General features: G+C 45.5%; 1 protein-coding gene across 8 annotated transcripts; it reads left to right on the top strand.

Moving 5' to 3' along the window:
* The first annotated feature begins 347 nt into the window (after positions 1–347).
* Positions 348–22,966, top strand: PHC1 (polyhomeotic homolog 1). 8 transcript variants are annotated; one of them, XM_059186188.1, is made up of 15 exons: positions 348–498; positions 3,458–3,615; positions 5,605–5,715; positions 6,715–6,795; positions 7,367–7,516; positions 8,113–8,268; positions 14,427–14,922; positions 16,398–17,185; positions 17,978–18,125; positions 18,371–18,582; positions 19,170–19,281; positions 19,943–20,069; positions 20,287–20,437; positions 20,899–21,130; positions 21,964–22,966. In XM_059186188.1, exons 2-15 carry the CDS (start codon positions 3,502–3,504, stop codon positions 22,116–22,118), a joined length of 3,033 nt encoding a protein of 1,010 aa, XP_059042171.1. In that variant the 5' UTR covers positions 348–498; positions 3,458–3,501; the 3' UTR covers positions 22,119–22,966. The 8 variants fall into 8 exon arrangements, with proteins under 8 accessions (XP_059042171.1, XP_059042172.1, XP_059042169.1 ...); XM_059186189.1 differs by lacking the exon at positions 348–498 and adding an exon at positions 575–594; XM_059186186.1 differs by lacking the exon at positions 348–498 and adding an exon at positions 1,792–1,811 and having other exon boundaries at positions 8,137–8,268.
* The last annotated feature ends 11 nt before the right edge of the window (positions 22,967–22,977 follow it).

Genomic DNA, 22,977 nt, shown 5'->3' with positions numbered 1-22,977 from the left:
AACCAACCCCGGGGCCTGGAGCGCAGAGGCCCGGGAGCGGCGTCGTCATGGCAACGGGCGCCGGCAGGAAACGAGGGACGCGCGGGAGGGAGGAGGGGGAGGAGGGCGCCGAGGGGAGGGGAGGGACGGGGGAGGGGTCCAGCTGCCCCGGAAGCACCTCCCCGCCAGCCCCCTCCTCCAGCCCGGCCCGCAGCCCCCGGCCCGCAGCCCCCACCCTCTCGGCCCGGCAGGAAGTGACAGGCCCGGAGCGAGCCCCGGAGGCCTGGCAGAGCCGCGGCCGGGCCCGGACCCGGAGCCGCGGGAGGGGCGGGGAGCCGCTGCCGCGCCGGGCACCTCCCACCCCGCCCTCGGCGCCCCCGCCCCTCCAGGAAGGGGAGGAGGAGAGGGGAGCCCGCCGCGGAGGCCGAGCGAGCCCCCCGCCCAGCCTGGCGACTAGGGACCCGGGCACATGAGGTGGACGCCCCCCGGGAGCACTTGGGTGCAGAGCCAGGCGCGAAGGTACCCGGGCGGCCGCGGGTTGGGGAGGGGCAGGACCTCTGGGGGCTTGGCTGCTCGGGGATGTTTCTTCAGCCACCTCCGTCTGTAACGCCCCAGGTACCTCCCCCAGTTTCTTTCCCTGCCTACCTCTGCGCTTCGCTCTGCCGTCCTTCGGCACTGTCTGTCCAAGTCTTCTTGCTATTCATTTCGCTGCGCTGAATGCCGTCTGTCCGTCACCCTAGTTGCTTCTGACTGCTCATTTTCTCATTCATTTTTCCTTCTCTGACTTTGGGTCCTCCCATCCAAGCATGCTGTCTGATAATCCCCTGCTTTTTATGGTCCGCTTGGTCCCTCGGTCTCCAATTCTTGACTTCTGTCTGTCTCTCTCCTGCTTGTCTCCCGGCTATCAGTAAGCACATTTCCCTGCTCACTTGGGTCAGTTCACTCCTGGCTCCACTCTATCTGTCCCCTTCCCCTCGGTGTCTTTGATTCCTCTTTGGAACCTCATTTTCATCAAGGTTCTGTATACAACAAGGACCCCTGGGCGCTTACTATCCCTATTCTCCAGATCACTTCCATTTCTTTGGCACAGTCTTCCCCAACAAGCCCCCACTCCCTTCTCTTGCCGCCTTCTGTGTCCCGTACTTTCTTCAAGACAGAGTTTTAGGTTTAGGGAAATTTATTTCCTCCAACTCTTGGCTCAGTGAACCCAGTCGCAGGTCCACTTAACTATCTTTTTCTAGCTGCCTTCCAGAGGTCTGTGCTCCTTAACCACCCAAACTGACCCAATGAACCCAACCCAGCCCATACACACTCAAATACTGCCTTTCAGGGTGACAATAGTTTAGCGATTGTAGGCACCTCTGTGGATCAGCTTCTCACACTTTCTCTCCTGAGGTAATTCTGAACATTTAAATGCACTGTGCCTCCCAAACCTTTTGTTGTTTTCATTTTCTGTATTTAATTGTGCAGTCCCAACGTTGATCACAAGTGAATAGATCTGTGTGCCTCGGGTCCAGGACTCCTGGTTTTGATGTCAGTTTCTCCTGATTTTATTACTTAAGCCAGCATCTTTCCATCTCTATTTTCATTTCACAATCTGGAAAAAAAAGAAAAAAGACTTCCATTTTGGGGGAGATGTGGGGTCCTACAGTATTAGCATTTTCACCTACGAATGTAGGAGTTAATGTCTCCTCTAGCTAAAGAAGGGGTCTCTTCGGTCTTACTGTCTTTGAGTACAGTAAACTAAGTCCATTGATCTATACAACTATGCCATGCTGCCTCTAATCCTTACCCACTTTTTTTCTTCACATGCTGATAATGAGGATTCATGGGTCTGTATCTGTTTAGTGCTTTGATACTGTGGGAGAAGATAACTATAGAGTTGAAGCTGATATGATTTCTCCTGTGTTATATTCCATGTTTGCAGTGACGTTTGCTATATCTAAATAAAACTGAAGAGATGGGTTGAGTACGTGGGGGATAATGATGCGATCAGATGATATTGGGAACTGAATAAGAAATCTCCCCAACTCTGTTTCCAGGGCCAAGCGGTTTGATTTTATTTACTTTATTTTGGATGTAATTATTACGATAAATCCATTGTGATAAAACTGTTGACAGGCCTTAGCAGAAATTCTGGTTTGATGTTTACATTCCTAAACCAAACCAGTGCTTTGCTGACCTAATATTTCTAGTGGCCCTGTGCCTCCGGAGTAGAGAAGGTAGTGTCTACGCCCAACAAAAGAGGGGAAAAAAAGAATGAACAAAACCCCTCATTGTCATTTAGTGTTATTTGGAGGCATATTTCTTCTTGCTTCTTTTCTCCTGTCTCTGCTTGGTTCCTAGCAATGTCTTCATGTCTTTTGGCAAATTTTAGTGTAGACCGCAGAGAGTAAACTCTGATTACTAAAGTGAAAAGTTTAGTTTTACTTTCTTGAAGCCTTTCATTGCTGTGTATTTAATATGTTAATGCCTGATAGTCATTTGTTAAAATGATATATTCATTTGTGAAGGCTTTTCTGCAAATGGGGGAACTGAGGGGCTGGCAGGGAAAGTGATGTGCCCACAGTGTTTTTATTAGTAGCCTGAGCTGGAATCAGGCAGCTATTTTGGCTGCAGACTAGCTCTCCTACCTCCTAGTTTTTGTTTTGTTTTGTTTTAAAGTTGTATTTAAGTAATCTGTACACCCAGTGTGGGACTTGAACTCATGATCCCAAGATCATAACTTGCATGCTCTTCCCACTGAGCCAGTCAGGCGTCCCTCTACCTCTAGTTTTATGACTTTCCATGATGCATTTAACATATCTGTATCTTGAGCCCCTTCTCCATAAAACGAGGACAGTGAACACTCAAAAGAAATGACACTGCCTTAATCACAGCCTTTTTTTGTTTGTTTGTTTGAGGAAGCAGCACGTATTAATGTAAAGACTTGATACCTACTAGGATAACTTCTTTAATCTCGGAAAACCTCATTTCTACAATTATAAATGGGGACAATCATATTTACCTCAAAGCACTATGAGAGGTAATGGAGATGAAGAGCCTAGGCCAGCGAGAGGAGGCACCTGGTGGCTTCTCAGTGGTAGCCATTGTTAAGGTGATGTTGGTACTGATGTTGCAGGTGCAGATAAAAATGAGAAAACAGTAACTTTTAAGCAGGACTATTTTAAACTGTTACAAATGCTATGGGAATGTAAGGTAGCCTTAGTATTATGGTCTTACATTCTAGCCACTTGATATTTAATAGACAGTCATGAGGGATCTGTAAAGGTTTCTTTTGAGACACTGGATAGCTTCAAAAGATGGTATAGGAAGCATGTGGTTATAAGTGTGTATTGCAGATTTGGTAGTTAAAGAAGCCCAAGGAATCATGGATAACAGAGGGAAGAGAGGAAGAGTATTAGATAACATGAAAAATAACAGGAAATATTAGTTTGAGATCAGGTGTGAATTTTAATCCTTCGCTACTTCCATCTAGGTCTTGAGTCAGAGCAACAGCTTTTGGGACCCTGGACCACTATCATGGAGACTGAGAGTGAGCAGAACTCCAACTCCACCAATGGGAGCTCCAGCTCTGGGGGCAGCTCTCGGCCCCAGATAGCTCAGATGTCACTGTATGAACGGCAGGCGGTGCAGGTGAGGCTCAAGAGTGAGGGGCTGTGATCTGTGAATATTGGCTTCAGGTGGGCACTGGTGCTGGAAGATAGCCGCTCGTTGTTCCTTTCCAGCAAACTGGGAGAGTTGGATTAGGTGATGACTAACGTCCCTTCCAACTCTGAGAATCTTAGGAATTTACAATAGTTCAAGCAAGCAGAGAATGAGATTCAGTCTTCAAATCATGGTTTTTTTTTTTTTTTTTAATACCATTCAGTTCATATAGCTAGAGTTTAACTAACCGTTTCTTTTCGTGGATTGTCAGGTTTTTAACCTTTTGTCTCTCTTGTAAATCATCCTGGACAAATAGTAAATCCCATGCTTTAAAAAATCTTGGGAATGGGGCATCTTACTCAAAATATCTTGGTTGCTAGAATAACCACGCACAAAATAAGAATAGTTCTAATTATTATGGAATAAGAATACAGTAATAACCCAAAGGTGACACTCAAACTGCATTACCAGCATCATCTTTATAAACATTTATGTGTTTGAAAATGCCAGTTATTTGAAAATATTACTTGATAAAATCTTTCACAAGCCACTATTTACTCTATTTTTCATCATTTTCAACCACTTGGGGCTCTGTCACCTTTGTGTCCTAGAACATGGTCTTTTGTGTCCCTAGAATATGGTCTTTATTTTTTTCATTCGTTTTTTTTTTTTTTTTTCTTAAAATTTTATTTGCGTAGGCAGGGAAGGAGGGAGGAGGGCAGGTGAGAGGGGGAGGACCAGGCGACGACTGGGGACCCGGCCAGGGCAAAGGCGGGAAGAACAGCGAGGGGGGCAGTGTGGGGAGGGCAGGACCTGGGCAGGGCTAGGGCGGGAAGGGCAGCTTTGGGGACCGAACAAAGGGAAGGCAGGAGCAGGAGCGAGGGAAGGGGCGGTGCGGGGTGAGTACGGGGCAGAGGTGCGGCAGGGTGGGAATTGTGCGTGGCGGTTAGGAGATCCATTTATTTTTAAGTAGGCTCCATGTTGGAGCCCAACCTTGGGCTTGAACTCATGACCCTGAGATCACAGACCTGAGCTGAGATCAAGAGTTGAATGCTTAACTGACTGAGCCATCAGGAGCCCTGTTTTTGTTTTTTAAAGATTTTATTTATTTGACAGAGAGAGATCACAAGTAGGCAGAGAGGCAGGCAGAGAGAGAGAGAGAGGAGGAAGCAAGCTCCCTGCTGAGCAGAGAGCCCGATGTGGGCTCGATCCCAGGACCCTGAGATCATGACCTGAGCCGAAGGCAGCGGCTTAACCCACTGAGCCATCCAGGCGTCCCAGGAGCCCTGTTTTTAATTTTTTTAAGTAAGTTCTATGCCCAGTCTGGGGCTAGAACTCACAACCCCGAGACCAAGAGTTGCATATTCTACCAACTGAGCCAGCCTGGTGCCCCTTCTCTTTATATTATTTGATGTCCAGTTTATTTTCGACTTGTCTAGTCCAGTTCTTTTTCTTGCTATGTCATTTTGGGAATTCCATTCCATTTTGGGAATTAAGAGTTCATGTGAGTTACATTGCTTATATTCCTTTTCTTTGTATACAAGAATAGAGAATAACAGAATTAATTGTTTCTCCATTTTTTTTTTTTTTTTTTAAAGACTTTATTTCACAGGCAGAGATCACAAATAGGCAGAGAGGCAGGCAGAGAAAGAGGAGGAAGCAGGCTCCCTGCTTAGCAGAGAACCCGATGCGGGGTTCGATCCCAGAACCCTGGGGTCATGAACTGAGCCGAAGACAGAGGCTTTAAACCCACTGAGCCACCCACGCACCCCTGTTTATCCACTTTTTGAAGACTATGTGAACTTACATGTTCTAATATAAAAATGGGCAAATCAGATGTTGATTTAGCCACATTCCCCATCTCCCTTTGTTTTTCTTTTTCCCAATTGTCCCTTTCACCTTATCACAGTCATTTGCATAGAATAGGAATTAGGAGTGATTCATTCTAAGTGGGTTGATCCTTTCTTTTCCTTTTAGGCTCTGCAGGCACTGCAGCGTCAGCCCAATGCGGCTCAGTATTTCCACCAGTTCATGCTCCAGCAGCAGCTCAGCAATGCCCAGCTGCATAGCCTGGCTGCGGTCCAGCAGGTGAGAGGTCAGCAGCTAGCTGGCCCAAGAGGGAGGGGATGGGCACTACAGGTGGGTTAGGGCATACTGTTTCCACTGCTCCTGCCACTCAGGCTAGAATCATAGTCTTTTCTTTTGGGGGTTGCAGTAGGAATTAGTAGGTAGAATGGCTGTGTTCCAGAACTGCACTGTCCAGTATGGCAGCCATTAGTCACGTGTAGCTGTTGAGCACTTAAAATGTGGCCAGTCCATATTGAGCTGTATAGTACAATTTGGATTTCAAAGACATAGCGTAAGAAAATATAAACTATCTCAGTTTATAGTTTCATTTCAACATACATAAGCCACAGACACAACCGCCATTGTTCCAGAGGTATGTTGAAATGAGATACATTGGCTTGAGTAAAGTTAATTTCTCCTGTTTCTTTTCCCTTTTTTACTTTTTATTTTTTTAAATTTTATTTATTTGAGATTGAGAAAGAGAGCAAGATAGAGCGAGCACAAGCTGGTGGGGAGGGGAGAGGGAGAGAAGCAGGCTCCACGCTGAGCAGGGAGTCCCAGGGCAGTACTTGATCCTGGGACCCTGGGATCATGACCTGAGCCAAAGGCAGACGCTTAACTGACTGAGCCACCCAGTTGCACCTCTTTTCACTTTTTAAAAAATGCATACTAGAAAATTACTTATGTGGCTCACATTGTATTTGTTTTAGACAGCCCTGGGTTAGACATATGAGTGACTCATGATTATGATCTGATCAAAGGTTGTTCTTCCACCTAAAAGAAAGTGGGAGGAGGGGGCAGAGTACCTGATTGCCCCAGAAGGGTTGTGTGGGAGTTATTAGGCTGGCATATGTGGTAATGTGAGGGTTTTGGAGATAGGGAATATGCTTTTCCTTGTTCCATAGTAGAGCCTCTGGCTTTTTATCTGAACTCTCTATTACATTTTGTGCCTGTGATTCCAAGATTCAGTCTTTTCCTCCATTGTCTCTGCTCTTTTTTGTTTTCCTTTCCCTCTAACAGGCCACGATTGCTGCCAGTCGGCAGGCCAGCTCCCCAAACACCAGCACTGCCCAGCAGCAGACTACTACCACCCAGGCCTCAGTGAGTAGTACTGGGTCTCCCCACTGAGAGGCTTCCTTCCCTGGGTCTCTGGGTGGAACAACCTTGTGTATTGAGCTGTGAATGAAGAAGATCGCTCTTACGTAGACAATATTAGTACAAGGGAAACAACTGACCTGAGCCTATATCAGAGTCTCAGGGAGGAGGTCTAAGAAAGGAGAAAGAAAATCCTGGGGAAGAAGAGAGGATGAAAAAGGAAGGCGACTCATCTCTGGACCTTTTAACGAGGCGTGAAGTCTGTTCCATTTTGTTCCTTTTCCCTCTCAGTTAGTAATGTTAGTAGTTAGGTTAGTGGTTAGCAGTGGTGGCTAGTGGTTAGTGGTTAGGGACTAGTTTCTTTACTTTGGTACCACCTTGCAGTAGTCAGGATGACAGTTATGGTCAGGAAGGTATTCATTTGCCCCTGACTCTGAAAATGAGATCGTCTGTTCTTAAAAAAAGAAAAAAATGAGATATTCTGTTCTTGACTGTGTCCCTCTGCATTTGTCAGTGATGTGCATTTCTTTTTACCTTTCCAAAATCCTTAGTTCTGGTTCCTTTCTGTACCACACAGATCAATCTGGCCACCACGTCGGGCGCCCAGCTCATCAGCCGATCGCAGAGTGTGAGCTCTCCCAGTGCTACCACTTTGACCCAATCTGTGCTACTGGGGAACACCACCTCCCCACCTCTCAACCAGTCCCAGGCCCAGATGTATCTACGGGTAAGCCACAGACACAACCGCCATTGTTCCAGAGGCATAAATGTTGTGCCCCTGGCAAAGACTTGAGTGAAAGCTGTTTGATTTAAATATGGTTGCCCAAATATGGTAAGATACGCTGATGGACTTCCTGGGCCTTACCTATCTCTAGAAGTGATGCTTGGTATTCACAGGTAGCCTGCAGATTGAATTGAGATGCTAAGTGAGAAGGTGTTTGCCTTAGTATTTTTGACTGAAGTAGTGTCACATATAATCTAATCTTTAAACCTGTGGCTCTAGTACCCAAATTCTAAGTGTTATCTCTTAGCCTGTCTACTTACTACACATAAATACTTGCTCTAAAATCCTCATTGTCTCAGCTTCCTTGATGTTTGACTCTTTGATATCAATCTATAGTTTTATATACATTCTAGGTTTCCTTCTGGATGATTCATTGCATATGGAGAATAAGGGTCTCCTGGGTTGGTGTGGAAAGGGGCAGGGCTTAGCAGTTTCGTATCTTCTGTTTATTTTGTCTTGTGGTCCTTCCCTTCCATTTCTTCTTTCTTCTTCTCTTGTTCTCTTTCCTTTGCTCTTCCTCTTCCTCCTCTCCTTGCCAGCCACAGCTGGGAAACCTATTGCAGGTAAACCGGACCCTGGGCCGGAATGTGCCTCTAGCCTCCCAACTCATCCTGATGCCTAACGGGGCGGTGGCTGCGGTCCAGCAGGAGGTGCCATCTGCTCCATCTCCGGGAGTTCATACAGATGCAGATCAGGTCAGTGGCAACCACTTGACCTGCGGATGGGCACTGGGGAGGATGAAGGGAACCACCACAGACCAGGGCCTACCCTGCTACCCCATGACGACTTCTCAGGGTTCTTATTTTTTCTCCCCTTTTCTTCATTTCCATAGCACTCGAATTTCTTGTAACTTTTGAGTTATGTGAGTTACGAAGGGAGGTGAAGTTGACTGAAAACAGCCCTGTGGACCTGGGAAGCCTTATTCTCAATCCAGGGCAGATGTCCTTACATTCTTTTAGACCTCCATGGCTCAGTTTTATTCAGGAGGTCTTAATTCTCTTTCTTTGCAGTGCTCTCTTAGAGTAAGGGATGGCTGAGGGAATTCTGCAGTTAGATAGATGTGAAGCCCACCGGGCTGTTGCAGGAAGGATGTTTGTGTCCTTCTCTTTATGAGTCACTGTGGCTGCTGACTCTCAGTGGTCTCTGTGCCCAGGAAAGTGTTCCTCACCGTTGCTTTCTGTGCCTTACCCCCAAACATGGACACGGATTTCATGCCTGAAGTTTTGGCTTCTTATGATGGAATACAAATTGAGATCTCATAATAACTTTTTTCATTCTCTTAGTTTATCAGTTAGCAAGTAAATAGTGAGTTTGAGCTCTTTCTACTGATGTGCTCAGATATATACTAGAAACTTGGGAAGCTTGAAAAGAAAGACAAGTCAAGTCTTCAAAGATCTTAGAGAACAAAGAAGTACAAAGACCTTAGTGCCCAAAGGAGTCCAAAGTAAATGGTCCTAACTCAGAGTGACACATGAGTTTAGAGAAGAGTTGGCTGCATTCCTGCTCAGTGACTTTTGGGATACTTGAGCAGATTCTCGAAAGATTGTTACGATTTGATTTGGAGTTAGAAGAAAACTGGAGAGAGAACAGTGTGTGTAAAGCCATGACTTGTATGTGACTGAATTGGGGATGAGTGGATAAAGTGGAGACAGCACACCTGATGTTAGAAAAGGTCATTGTCAGGGGCGCCTGGGTGGCTCAGTGGGTTGAGGCCCCTGCCTTCGGCTTGGGTCATGATCCTGAGGTCCTGGGATCCAGCCCCACATCGGCCTCTCTGCTCAGTGGGGAGCCTACTTCCTCCACTCTGCCTGCTTGTGATCTCTCTCTGTCAAATACATAAAAAAAAAAAAAAAAAAAGAAAAAGAAAAAGAAAAGGTCATTGTCAGGGAGAAGTCTGAAAGCCAAATAACTTTGTAGGTAGCAGGGGTCATGGCTGGCTATTGAACAGCAGATTAATAGGATAAGGACAATACTCTGGAAAGAATCATCTAGGAACATGTGCCTGGAGAAGAAAGAGAAGTTAAGGAACCTAGTAAGAGATTCTTGGGGCTCATTTAGTTACTAGGGTAAAACATTCTTTTTTTTTTTTAAGATTTTGTTTATTTGACAGACAGAGATCACAAGTAGGCAGAGAGGCAGGCAGAGAGAGGAGGAAGCAGGCTCCCTGCTGAGCAGAGACTCGGGGCTCGATCCCAGGACACTGGGATCATGACCTGAGCGGAAGGCAGAGGCTTTAACTCACTGAACCACCCAGGAGCCCCAGACATTCGTTTTAGACTATGGTAATAGCGTCGGCATCAGAGGATGAGGTTGAGACTGGTTTCATATCCAGTTCTTTGATTCATCCATCTCTTTACTCATCAGATACTCGAGTGTCAATATATGAAGGGACAGAGTAGTGTTTGAAAATAAGAATCTGATTCCAAGTCCATGACTTCCTGTGTGACCTAGGCAGACGGCTTAACATCTTTTTGTCGGTTTCTTCGTGTATAAAATAGCTGTTGTTAAATACCTACCTTGGAGTGTGTTGAGGATAAATGAGTTAGAGATGACATATCACTGAAGCGCCAGACATTAAACAAAAATCACCGGAATGGCTTAACAATTGCTTCATTAGAAAGTACAGAGTGCTTTGAAAACACAGGAAGAGACCTAATTCAGCCTTGGGCTTGGGGTGAAAGTTGAGAAGACTGCCCCAAGGAGGTGACATTTAAACTGAGTGTCTGGTGAAGGCATGGAAAGAGAGTGGTGAAGCCAATGGAAACCTAATGTCCAAATACCCCTTGAATCCAAAGAGGAGGGAAGGAGCTTTATATATTTGAGGACTTGAAAGAAGACCTACATGCTTGGAGTTTGGCAAAGCAGGATGGAGATGGTGCTGGGGAGGTAGGAGAGACTTCATCTTACAGGGCATTGGGGACAGTGTTTAAGATTTTGGGCTTTATGCGAAGGGTGATGGGACATTATGGGAGGATTTTAAATTTGGAAATCACATGGTGGGGTTTGAGGCTTGTTCATTTGTTTGTTTAGAGACTATGTTGGGGGCGTAGTGGCTCAGTGGGTTGAGCATCTGCTTTCGGCTCAGGTCATGATCCCAGGGCTTTGGGATGGAGCCCGGCATGGGGCTCTCAGCTCGGCCGGGAGCCTGCTTCCCTCTCTCCCACTCCCCCTACTTGCATTCCCTCTCTCACTGTCTCTTTCTCTGTCAAATAAATAAGTAAAATCTTAAAAAAAAAAAAAAGACTATGTTAGCTCCTCTGTAGAGAATAAATGGAAGTGTGTGTGAATAAATGAGTGTGAATCTAGGGACAACAATTTAGAGGAAAGATGGTGTTTGGGTTAGGCAGTAACAATGGACATGGACAGAAATGAATAGATTTGAGAAAAAACTTAGAAGATCTTTGAAAAAGGAAAGCTGATTCAGTTGAGAGAGGTGCCAGGGACGAGATGTGACAGCAGTGAGGTGACAGCGTAGTGTGACTAGAGAGGTAGAATGTTGGAGAAGTGGACTTATGGTGAGGTTAACTTTTGTACACCGCTGTCTTGGATGTGCTTGTGAGTCACTGAGGTCAGCAGTTTTAGATAGTTGGTGCTTGAGAATAGAGAGAAGGTCTGCATGGAAATCAACATTCAAGAGTAGACACAGGATAATGGAAGTTAAGAGAGCATTTGGCATTGCTTAGGGAAAGGTACAGATTGATATGAGAAATGGAACCCTGAGGGTTAGGACTACTTCTTAGAAAATATAACAGCTCAGGGTCAGTAGAGGCTGATGAAGTGGCAGAGGGGAGTAGAAAGTGAAACAGGAAAATCTGGATTGTGTAGTGTCATGAAAACAAGGGAGCAGAACGTTAGAAGTGGCAGGGAGTCCTCTGTCAAATGTAGTAGAGAGGACAAGAAAGAGTTACCAATATGGACAGAGAACCATTTCAGTGGAGTTTGGGGATTGGGGGATTGCAGCCAACTAGTATCACCTGAGGAATGGCTGGATAGTGAGAATAGATGCAGTGAATGTAAACAATTATTACCAGTTTAGCAATCAAAGGAAAGGGGGATGAAGCGGGGGTTGGGAAGTGGGCTTCAGGTGTGATTGGAGGGTGCCTTAGAGGGGAGGTTGAAGAGACAGGAAGGAATTGATAGCACAAGCTCCTTGAGAAGGAGAAGAGCTGAGGCCCTGAGTGTGGAGAAGGATTTGATAGGAGGGCTGATAGAGGGGAGAGCCGGGAAAAGGCGGTGGTGGGGATTCATGAAGGGGATTATAGATTTGGTGATGGAACTGCTCACATCGTGGTTTTATCATCTCTGCAGGGGTGATGAGGAAGAGGGGGAAGAGCAAGTGGTTCTGAGATATATTGGGAACTAGGAAAGTTTTGAGTAGTCATTATGGAAAGCTGATTGGAAACAAACTATATAAATGTCGTATCACATTAAGTGCCCCAACACCCCATCCTGGTAATTCCTGTAAAGCTCTCTCAAAAGCTCTCACCTCTTTACTCCTCACCTGAACTCAGGTTCCTTGTATTTTTCACCTGCATTATTCTTCTAGTTTTCTAATTGGTCTCTTGACTTCAGCCTTGTCTACCTCTAAGCATCTTCCATATTATCTTCAGAATAAGTTTTTTCAATAAGAAAATACATGTTGTTCCTAACATTATTTTATTTTTTTAAATTTTTTTTTTTAAAGATTTTATTTATTTATTTGACAGAGAGAGATGACAAGCAGGCAGAGAGGCAGGCAGAGAGAGAGGAGGAAGCAGGCTCCCTGCTGAGCAGAGAGCCTGATTCGGGGCTTGATCCCAGGACTCTGAGATCATGACCTGAGCCGAAGGCAGTGGCTTAACCCACTGAGCCACCCAGGCGCCCCCTAACGTTATTTTAAATGGTACTTCTGGTTTTCCGGGTTTTATAAGTCATAATCCTTGGTTCATGATACCTCCCAGCAGTGGTCCAATCATGGCCCAATCTTATTTACTTACTATGTTTTAATGATGTAATAAGCATTCCCCAGCTCCACCCACTGCCTGCCCCACCTATGGTAACAATCATTCTGATTCCTAGGTTCATCCTGCCCTCTGTCCCTTTTTCTATAGTTTTATTGTGTTTACATGGGTTTTTCAAAAGTACTTCTTATTATGGAAAATTTCAAACTTATGCAAAAATAGAAAAATACATGAATCTCTGCACACCTGCTAACCAGCTGCAATATTTATCAACACACAGCCTTTCTCTCCAGACCATTTCCCTCCACTGTGGATTATTTAGAAGTAAATTCCAGATACCATATGTTCTATATATTTTATACACACACACACACACACACACACACATACACACACATATTTGTATTTAAGTGTAGAAGGTCTTTGTGCTGTATGTAATTTGGGGGGAATACTTTCTTAATAGCTTATTGTCAAGATCCATCTGTATTGTTGCATGTAGTTGTATTTTATTAATTTTGATTTCTCTGTAGTATTGAATCATGTGAATATACTGTGGTTCATTCATCTTCTTTTCTGATAATGGCCATTTGGGTTGCTTCCAGACTTCCATTAACTGAATAGTGCTGCTGTGGACTTCCCTTCACATGCCTCCTGTTGCTACAGGAGCAAGAGTTGCTCCTGTAGAATTCCTGGATCAGAGGGTGTGTGAATGTTTAGCTTTAGGATAGGATGCCAAACCGTTTTCAAAGCAGTTGTACTGATTTACACTCCTGTAAGCAGTGTTTAAAAGAATGTAGTGTTAGGGTGCCTGGGTGGCTCAGTGGGTTGAGCTGCTGCCTTCGGCTCAGGTCATGATCTCAGAGTCCTGGGATCGAGTCCCGCATCGGGCTCTCTGCTCGGCAGAGAGCCTGCTTCCCTCTCTCTCTGCCTGCCTCTCCATCTACTTGTGATTTCTCTCAGTCAAATAAATAAATAAAAAATCTTTTAAAAAAAAAAATGTAGTGTTGTAGTGTTGTACACTACAGCTGTAGTGTTGATGATCTTTATTCTGATTAATAGTCTTCAGTGGCTTCCTGTCATTTGAAGTGCTCATCAGTCTTCTCTTCATATTTCGGAATACTTACTCTATCAGGCACTGTGCTGGAAATACAACAATGGGGAAGACAGACTTTCTATTCCTCATTTGAACACACATTTCTACCTCCCCAGCCTCAGCCTGTCTTCCTAGCTTCATTTCTTGCTACTCCCTCTAACTCACCCCAAACATAATGAAATATTTATAATTTCCAAAAATGCTCTGCTCTTTCTTCACTCGAAGGTCTTCCAAGTGTTGTTACCTGTGTCTTCAAACTTCACTTTCCCTCTCACCCATGGAGTCTCAGATGAAACAAAAGACTTTTAGGAAGTTTTCCCTGGTCTGAGTCTATCTTCCTCCTTTGTGCTCCCATGGCACTTTGTGTATATCTCTGCATAGTATGACAGGTTTGTTGGTGATTTTCGTGTCTGTCCTTTCTGGTAGAAAGTACTCATTAAGAGCAGGGACATTCTTTCGTCCCTGCATTTCCAGTGTCCAGTGTACTACTGGAAGCATAGTATGGTATTTGGTCAATGTTGAATGAATAAACAGAAGAAAGGAAAATTTGAGACATTTCGAAGGAATAAATGAGCGAACTTGCTGATAGATTTGATAGTGAATGAAGGAGACTAAAAGTCAAATAGGATTCAAGAGTCCCTCCCCGGGTGACCGGAAGGACTTCAGTGTATGTAATTGTAAAGGTAAGGGGACAAGTTTTGAGGGGGGCTGGGAATATCTGTAGCTGTCTTCACTGCTTCTGAATCGGTCACAGACATCTTTGACCTTCATGCTTCCTGTTCCCCTCTTCTCAATATATCTTTTTCTTCTTATCTTTCAGGTGCAGAATTTGGCAGTGAGGAACCAACAGGCCTCAGCCCAAGGACCTCAAATGCAAGGCTCTACTCAGAAGGCCATTCCTCCTGGAGCCTCTCCTGTTTCTAGCCTCTCCCAGGCTTCTAGCCAGGCCCTTGCTGTGGCTCAGGCTTCCTCTGGGGCCTCAGGCCAGTCCCTCAACCTCAGTCAAGCTGGCACAGGCAGTGGGAGTAGCATCCCAGGGTCCATGGGGCCAGGTGGTGGTGGCCAGGCACCCGGGGGCTTGGGTCCTTTGCCTTCCTCAGGAATGGGTGGGGGTGGGAGCTGTCCCAGGAAGGGCACAGGAGTGGTGCAGCCCTTGCCTGCCGCCCAAACAGTGACTGTGAGTCAGGGAAGCCAGACAGAAGCAGAAAGTGCAGCAGCTAAGAAGGCAGAAGCAGATGGGGCTGGTCAGCAGAATGTGGGCATGAACCTGACACGGACAGCTACACCTGCTCCCAGCCAGACCCTTATTAGCTCAGGTAAGCTCTCACCTCTCACAATGTCATTATTCTCTCAGAACTTGTTTGAAATCCTCAGAGTACTTTTCTTTGCCATTTATCCTGCTTCTCTGGGTCCTGGAGTAGTGGAAGGAAAAAAAAAATCACATCAGCCTTTATCAGATTAGTCCAGGGAGAGAGTAGTAGGACAGGTAGCAGAAGTAGATCTCTGTTTCTACAAGGCAGCAATCTGTACAAATTGCTTTGTCCCCTTCTTCTTAGGCCCTGAGTCTCAGTTTATCCATCCCACCCATTCATTTACCCAGTTCTTACTGGGTATTGCCTACTGTGTTGTAGGAGGTGTTAGGGATGCATCTTTTTTTCTTTTTTAGTTATTTTTATTAACATATAATGTATTATTTGGGGATGCATGTTTGAAAAACAGATTCCTTGTCCCCATGGAGTTTATGATTTAGTGCAAGGGATGACTTCTCTCCTTACTCTGTTTAATGATGATTAGCTGGACCAGGGTAGAGTGGAGAGGGTCTAAGTGCCTTAGAGCATTCAGGACTAGCAAACGGTTTAGTATAGTTAACTGTGATCATCTGATCAAGGATAAGGATAAAAAAAGGAATAAATAATAATAACCTCAGATGGTTTATAGTTGCTTTTAGAATGTGGTTCAGTATAGTTAGAAGTGCGTACCTCACTTGGTAATGTTTATTTTTACCTGCCTTGTTTCTGGCACTTCGGTTGTTGCTCTGTTTGGATGATTTGCTTACAAAAAAAATGAAGAGTTAATCACCAGCTGTACTACTACCACCTAGTATTTACATACCTTAGCACTCTGTTTCCAAAGTGCTTTCATGTTACATGTGCTCTCTGGGTGATCTGGAAGATGGTGTGTCGTGGCTTCACCTGCAGTGGAGGAAACTGCATAAAGGCTGGGCCTGCAGCCGTTGACTCTTATGCCTTCTTGTAGGTGGTGACCAAACTGATGAGTCTGAAAAACCCAGGCATTCGTGGGAGGATGTTTGAATCTTTACCTTCGTGGACATTAATTCTCTTAGTGACCATTGAGTCTTTATCATGTGCCGGGCATGGGGCTGGGTTCTAGGGATGTAAAAATGAATAGAGCAAGGACTCAACCCTTGAAGAACTGAGTCTAGTCATAAGGGAGATGGGCCAGCCATTCTCCTTTGCTGTGTCAAACTATCAGGATTTAGTGTAGCAAAGAAAATAAAAGTTAGATAGCTTCAAGAAATTACCGAGGACTGTGAAATGATTGGGCAAGGGACTTCTTCCTTGGAGGTGCTTCGCTACAGAGAGAGACTTGGTAATGTCTGACTCAGAGGCGAGAGTGTGAATGAAGTGATCTCTTGGGTCTGCCAGGTTCGATTTCCCTTCGCTGTGTGATCCCAAAGCCAAGTACAGCTTGGAAAGGTGATTTCCCTTTCAATTTGTAACGATGATAATTTTCCGCTCTTTTTTGTTCCACTCGGGGCGCCCCGCTGTAGCCACCTACACGCAGATCCAGCCCCACTCCCTGATTCAGCAACAGCAGCAGATCCACCTCCAGCAGAAACAGGTGGTGATCCAGCAGCAGATCGCCATCCACCACCAGCAGCAGTTCCAGCACCGGCAGTCCCAGCTCCTCCACACAGCCACACACCTCCAGCTGGCCCAGCAGCAGCAGCAGCAGCAGCAGCAGCCGCCGCCGCCGCCCCCGCCGCCAGCTGCCACACTCACTGCCCCTCAGCCACCGCAGGTCCCACCTACTCAGCAGGTCCCTCCTTCCCAGTCCCAGCAGCAAGCCCAGACCCTGGTGGTCCAACCCATGCTTCAGTCTTCACCCTTGTCCCTCCCGCCTGACCCAACCCCCAAGCCACCCATCCCCATCCAGTCCAAACCACCTGTAGCACCTATCAAGCCTCCTCAGTTAGGCGCTGCTAAGATGTCAGCTACCCAGCAACCACCACCCCATATCCCTGTGCAAGTGGTGGGCACCCGGCAGCCCGGGACGGCCCAGGCACAGGCTCTGGGGTTGGCACAGCTGGCCGCTGCTGTCCCTACTTCCCGGGGCATGCCCAATACAGTGCAGCCCAGTCAGGCCCATTTGGCCTCCTCGCCACCTTCATCCCAGGCTGCCGGGGCCCTGCAAGAGTGCCCTCCCACGCTGGCGTCTGGGATGAGCCTCGCTCCTGTGCAGGGGACAGCGCATGTGGTAAAGGGTGGGGCTACGACCTCCTCACCTGTTGTGGCCCAGGTACCTGCTGCCTTCTACATGCAGTCTGTGCACCTGCCGGTGAGTGAGGTCTTGAGTGGACTTGGGGCTCAGTGGACATAGAGCTTAACTTAGGAGGGGAGTAACGAGTTCGGAAGGTTGAGATACTTATCATTTTACCTTCATTACTTCCTTAGAAGCCCCATCTCCAAATACAGCCATACTGGGGTTAGGACTTAGGAATTGGGTGGGGGAGGGGAACCACAAACATTAAGTCCATAACAAATAGATAATTAATATGTGTGGGTGAGTGAGCATGGCGGGTGAATATGGTATTGTACCAACTGCTCTGTGAATCATCATATTGTCTTATCTGTAACAACTATTTGTTACAAACTGTAACACTTAAAAGATATTGGTTTGTCCTTTTGTAAGAGAGGCATTGATGGAAGGTTAAGATACTGGTATTTATTTGTTCCTTTTGTAGGAGAGACATTACCGTGTATAATAATCTGTACTTCACACTGCTTGATTTGCTCCTGAAATCATTCTGGGTTTTTGGATCTGTACTAAATTAGGTCAAGATAGCCCTATTCACTTAAGTTGGTCTTTAGAAAAACAGAGGTTCTCGGTGGAGCCATAATGAACTAGAATCCTGAGGTGTAGGTCAGGACTAAATGTGACATTTTCTTTTGTCCTGATGTAGAAGATACACTTCTTGGGAATGACCGGGAATTCTAGTGTACCATGGGAAGTATGCAGATTGGGTAATCTGGAACCAAGAACGTTTTCACTGATAGTATGGTGGTCACTGAGGTTCCTTATATCCTTCATTCATACATCTTGGTTTCTTTCCTGTTTTTCACTATATAGAGCAAACCCCAGACATTGGCTGTCAAACGCAAGGCAGAGTCTGAGGAGGAGAGAGATGATATCTCCACGTTGGGTTCAATGCTTCCTGCCAAGGCATCTCCAGTAGCTGAAAGTCCAAAGGCCATGGAGGAGAAGAGCAGTCTTGGAGGTAACTGACTTCTGCAGTGTGATTTGAGTGCAGAGATTAGAGAAGTGTTCTGAGTGAGCTCAGAGCTAAATCTGGTTCCATAGAAGATGACCCTGAACTTGGTGGACCAATGGGTAGATCCAAAAACAGGGACTCCAGGGTGAATGATCAAAGGTGAACATGTATTATTGTGGAAGATCAGACTGGCTTGGCTAATAGATGGATCAGTTACGTCATCCTTTTATCTGTTCCTTAATCTGTTCCAGAGAAAGCTGAACCAGTGACTGGTGTGAATGCTAGTACTCCAAGCAGTGAACTAGTAGCCTTGGCTCCTGCCCCAGCTGCACCGCCCCCTACACTAGCCATGGTGTCCAGACAGATGGGTGACTCAAAACCCCCACAGGCCATCGTGAAGCCCCAGATTCTCACCCACATCATTGAAGGCTTCGTTATCCAGGAAGGAGCAGAGCCTTTCCCGGTGAGGGCAGGGCCATAAGGTGGGACTTTCAAGTGGGGACTTGGTCTGATTATTATCTTTCCAAAGTTCACTAAAATCAAATCTCGGAACTATTTAATTATTGGAGAATGGTTCAATTCTATTGTTTGTGTAGTTAATTGTGGAGGAGGAAGGGAAGGGGGAAAGGAAATAGTATGTGTAGACCAACAAATGCAAATGTTGGGAAGAGGAGAAGAGAAGGAAGAAGCTATAATGTTTAGTTACACAAACTAGCCTGTCTCATAATGAAGAAATTTGTGGTAGAGAAGTTAAGGGACTTTTCTAGATATCAGGAGTTGCAGAACTAGGCCTAGAATGCAGGTGTCTGCAACTTTGGAAGGAAAAGGACAAGCTAGGATATCAAGTTAGGAACATGTTTTTCAGTGGCTCATCTGAAAAGAGCCAGGTAGGGCCTCTTGATTGCCATGTTGAGAAATGTTTCTCTAAATCAGACGTGGCCATTAACTCTGAGAACCAGGCAAAGACATGGCAGTGAGAAATACTGGGGAAAGTTATAGAGAAGCAGAAAGGAACGAGGCTAACTTAACTGTAAACTTTTTCTGGCACAGGTGGGTTGTTCTCAGTTACTGAAAGAGTCTGAGAAGCCACTACAGACTGGCCTGCCAGGGCTGAATGAGAATCAGTCAGGGGGCCCCTTGGGAGGGGACAGCCCATCTGCTGGTAAGTATTTATTTAGAGACCCATCTGGGGAAGGAGGCTCAGGGAGATAGAGGTGTTTGAGCACTCAGTGTGAAACAGTAATTATTTAAAGTGGGAGTTATATGAAGTCTAGCCACATGCAGGAACTGTATTAAATATCAAAATGTATAGAATCACACAAAAGGAGTTCCTTATAGAATTAGGGTTTTATCAAGCTAACCTCTCGAATTATTTATTCTAAGTATGTATTTTTCAAAAGATGATGTAAAATAGGATATTTCTAAATTTCCATTTCTCATTTTAGGTTTTATCATCTATATTAAGGGCTCTTGTTTATATTACTCCCACTGCTTTTGTAAACTTGTGTTGGGAGATGGATCCAACATCTTTCTAGTTAGTAATTAGTTCCTCTCTCCTATTCTAAAATGCAGTTTTGTTGGCAACCTGAGAGTATAAATTGGGATCAAGTTAGTCATTGAAGATGGAAACTGGGCTGGTTTAAGTCAGGAAGGCCATGATGTTCCTGAAGGATGTGTCTTTATGGTTTTGGATTCTGAACTCTATGTTTTAGGGATTCTGAATTAGGTTGTATAGGTCTTGAGGGGCAAACCCTGAGAGTAATTAGCCAGCTGTGGGCCTAATGATGGCCTGAGCAGTGGCGGGATCAGCAATAGCTCCCCAGGGATGCGTTATTTTCCAGAGCTAGATAAGAAGGCGAACCTCCTGAAGTGTGAGTACTGCGGGAAGTATGCTCCTGCTGAGCAGTTTCGCGGCTCCAAGAGGTTCTGCTCAATGACCTGCGCTAAGAGGTACTGTGGGCACCTGCCCCTTCCTTACCTTCAGCACCAGTTCCTCCATCGAATAGCGGGCCCCTTCCCTAGGATGACCTCATAGCTGACATTCCCTGTCTTCGCTTTCGTGTTCTTCCCCAAGTCAGTTCTTAAAATACCAACTCCCACGTAGCCATGGCTAGCCCGGTGGTCTCCTCCAGCACCGCTGACACTCCGTATATGCCCTGACCTGTAGGTATAATGTGAGCTGTAGTCACCAGTTCCGGCTGAAGAGGAAAAAAATGAAAGAGTTCCAAGAAGCCAACTATGCTCGCGTTCGTCGGCGGGGACCCCGCCGCAGCTCCTCAGACATCGCTCGTGCCAAGATCCAGGGCAAGCGCCACCGGGTGAGCTTCCGTTGCGTGGCCAGCTACCTTTAAAATGGTCCTTCTTCCTTCCTCATTCCCTGCCAGGCAGTTCCTTTGCCCTGATAAAAGAGTATGAGACCAGAACTCTGAGTTCTGTATTGATAGCATTCGTCCAGATTCCAAGAGATCGTGACTCCTTGTCTCTTCTCAAGTGATTACTGGGTCATGTACACATTAATCATTATATCACATTATATTTGACAAAATCTAGATTGATTGTTGGAAGAAGGGGTCAATCAAGAAAGTGATAGTTTATACTTGGAAGTTACTTGAGGGTGGACTAGTGACTCCGGGCATTTGCAAACAAAGTACAGTTTCTTCAGTCTAATACTAGTTTTTGCTTTGTGCCTAGTATTAACCCAAACCCCGTTGGCTGGGAAGGGGTGAAGAAACGTCCTGACACTGTTCATGACCTCATGGCTTTGTGTTGTTCTCTGTAGGGTCAAGAGGACTCTAGCCGGGGTTCAGATAATTCCAGTTATGATGAAGCACTCTCTCCAACATCTCCTGGGCCTTTATCTGTGCGAACTGGGCATGGAGAACGTGACCTGGGGAACCCCAATACGGCACCACCAACGCCAGAATTACATGGCATCAACCCTGTGTTCCTGTCCAGCAATCCCAGCCGTTGGAGTGTAGAAGAGGTGTATGAGTTTATCGCTTCTCTACAAGGTATTGAGGGCCTATCCAGGAGAACCCAGATCACATACAGGTTTACTTTTCTTTAGGTTATCCCACATGGGCCTTTGTGATAGGGAACAGAATGGACTTTTAAGCAGTAGGCACTTAAGTATGGTATGGCAGAGGTTCTATTCTTCATATTTCCACAAAGTAACTTGCACACACCCTGGTTTAATTTCCTTTTGGGTTGATTGTCCTCTACTATGTCAGCAATCTTGCAGTGTTTGATTTTCACTTTTCTATTTACCAGTAATTTTTAGATAAAGTGTATTTTTTATATGTGATTTTTGTGACACCTGTCATGGATAAAACACTGTTTCCACTAATGGGATTAGGAAAGTAGGGACCATTGTTATCCCACACTCTTCTAGGCAGGATTGTTTATAAACTCTTCTTGACAAAGGATGGTTTTCTCCAGAAAAGAAAATCAACCTACCCTTTTTGCCATTTGTCTGAACCCTGGGCTCTTAAACAAAGAGGTCATAAAGGCTCTGATCTTTGATTTTTTTTTTTTGCTAGTGTAAAAGAAAACATATGATCTAGCTCCTTCCCTTTTCTCCCTCAAGCTAGTTGAATGAAGTTTTTTCTGTGATTGAACAACTTTGTTATTCTTTCCTCTTGGCTTTTTTAAATAGCCAGTTTCTCAGATTTCATTTTACTTCCAAAGCTTGCCACCCCAGACTTTTATATTCCTGAATTTAGGATGAGTACATTGGGATTAACCACTACTGGATTCCCCTTTATTTCATCTTCAATTCCCCCTCCTGTCCTCTGTATGTACGACCACATAGTTTTTCATATGTATTCCCACCATTTCCTTCTAGGCTGCCAAGAGATTGCAGAGGAGTTTCGTTCCCAGGAGATTGATGGACAGGCCCTTTTATTACTTAAAGAGGAGCATCTTATGAGTGCCATGAACATCAAGTTGGGCCCTGCCCTCAAGATCTGCGCCAAGATAAACATCCTCAAGGAGACCTAAGGTGGCCCTCTTGCACAAACGAGCCTAAGGCAGACACTCTCCACTGTCCAGGTTATAACCTGGTACCAGCAGACTTTACAGGGAAGAAAGAGCTGTTCCAATTACCCGAATCTTCTGTAGAGGGGATTACTGAGACAGGGAAGAGAAGTGCAAGAATTGGTTGCTGGTGCTACATGGCGGCAGCTGTGACATTTTCCTCTGGTTCTACCTTATTTTTTAAAATCATTACAGTTCTTACTTTTCTCACCTAATCCAATCTTTATAAAAGCAGTCTAGAGAACGAGGACTGCTCAGCCTTATCCTGGAGTGGAGGATCTAGCCAGGGTCTCAGCTCTCCAAGAGGAGTAGACAGTACCATATGGTAAGGCAGTGGGTGGGACATAGGTGTGCCTCAACAGTGGGAGAGAGGGTTTCTCTAGCTTGTGTGACACAAGTAGCGACATCTGGTACTCCCTCTCTTCCCTCTGGATTGCCCAACTGTGGCTGGGGCCCAGAGCTTTCTTTGTTGTCACTCCCTTAGTACTGAACGTTTTCTCCTGCATCTGTGGCAGGCTCCCTCGCTGGTGCAGAGACTTGGTGGGCGTCATTCTGATTTGCTGCAGGGGCTAAAAGGTGTGTGGCACACACATGGTTGTCATTCTTTTTGCATCCCCCTGCTCCCTTCAGTTTCTCTGTTGTGTCTCCTGCCCTGCCTTTCTTTTCAACTCCAACTCTGCTCTGTCCTATAGCTTTATTAAAACGGGAGTGTGTGGGGCTGAGGTCAGGAGTATAAGTACCTACCTTAGGCGCTATTCCTTATACAACAAAAATATTAAATATTTTTTTCCTTCTCTGTAAAAGGATAAAAATTGGTTTGTTG

This window comes from Mustela lutreola, chromosome 8, assembly GCF_030435805.1.
Source record: "Mustela lutreola isolate mMusLut2 chromosome 8, mMusLut2.pri, whole genome shotgun sequence".
NCBI lineage: Eukaryota > Metazoa > Chordata > Mammalia > Carnivora > Mustelidae > Mustela > Mustela lutreola.
The sequence above is the reverse complement of the archived record's forward strand: the minus strand, read 5'-3'. Positions and strand labels throughout refer to the sequence as shown.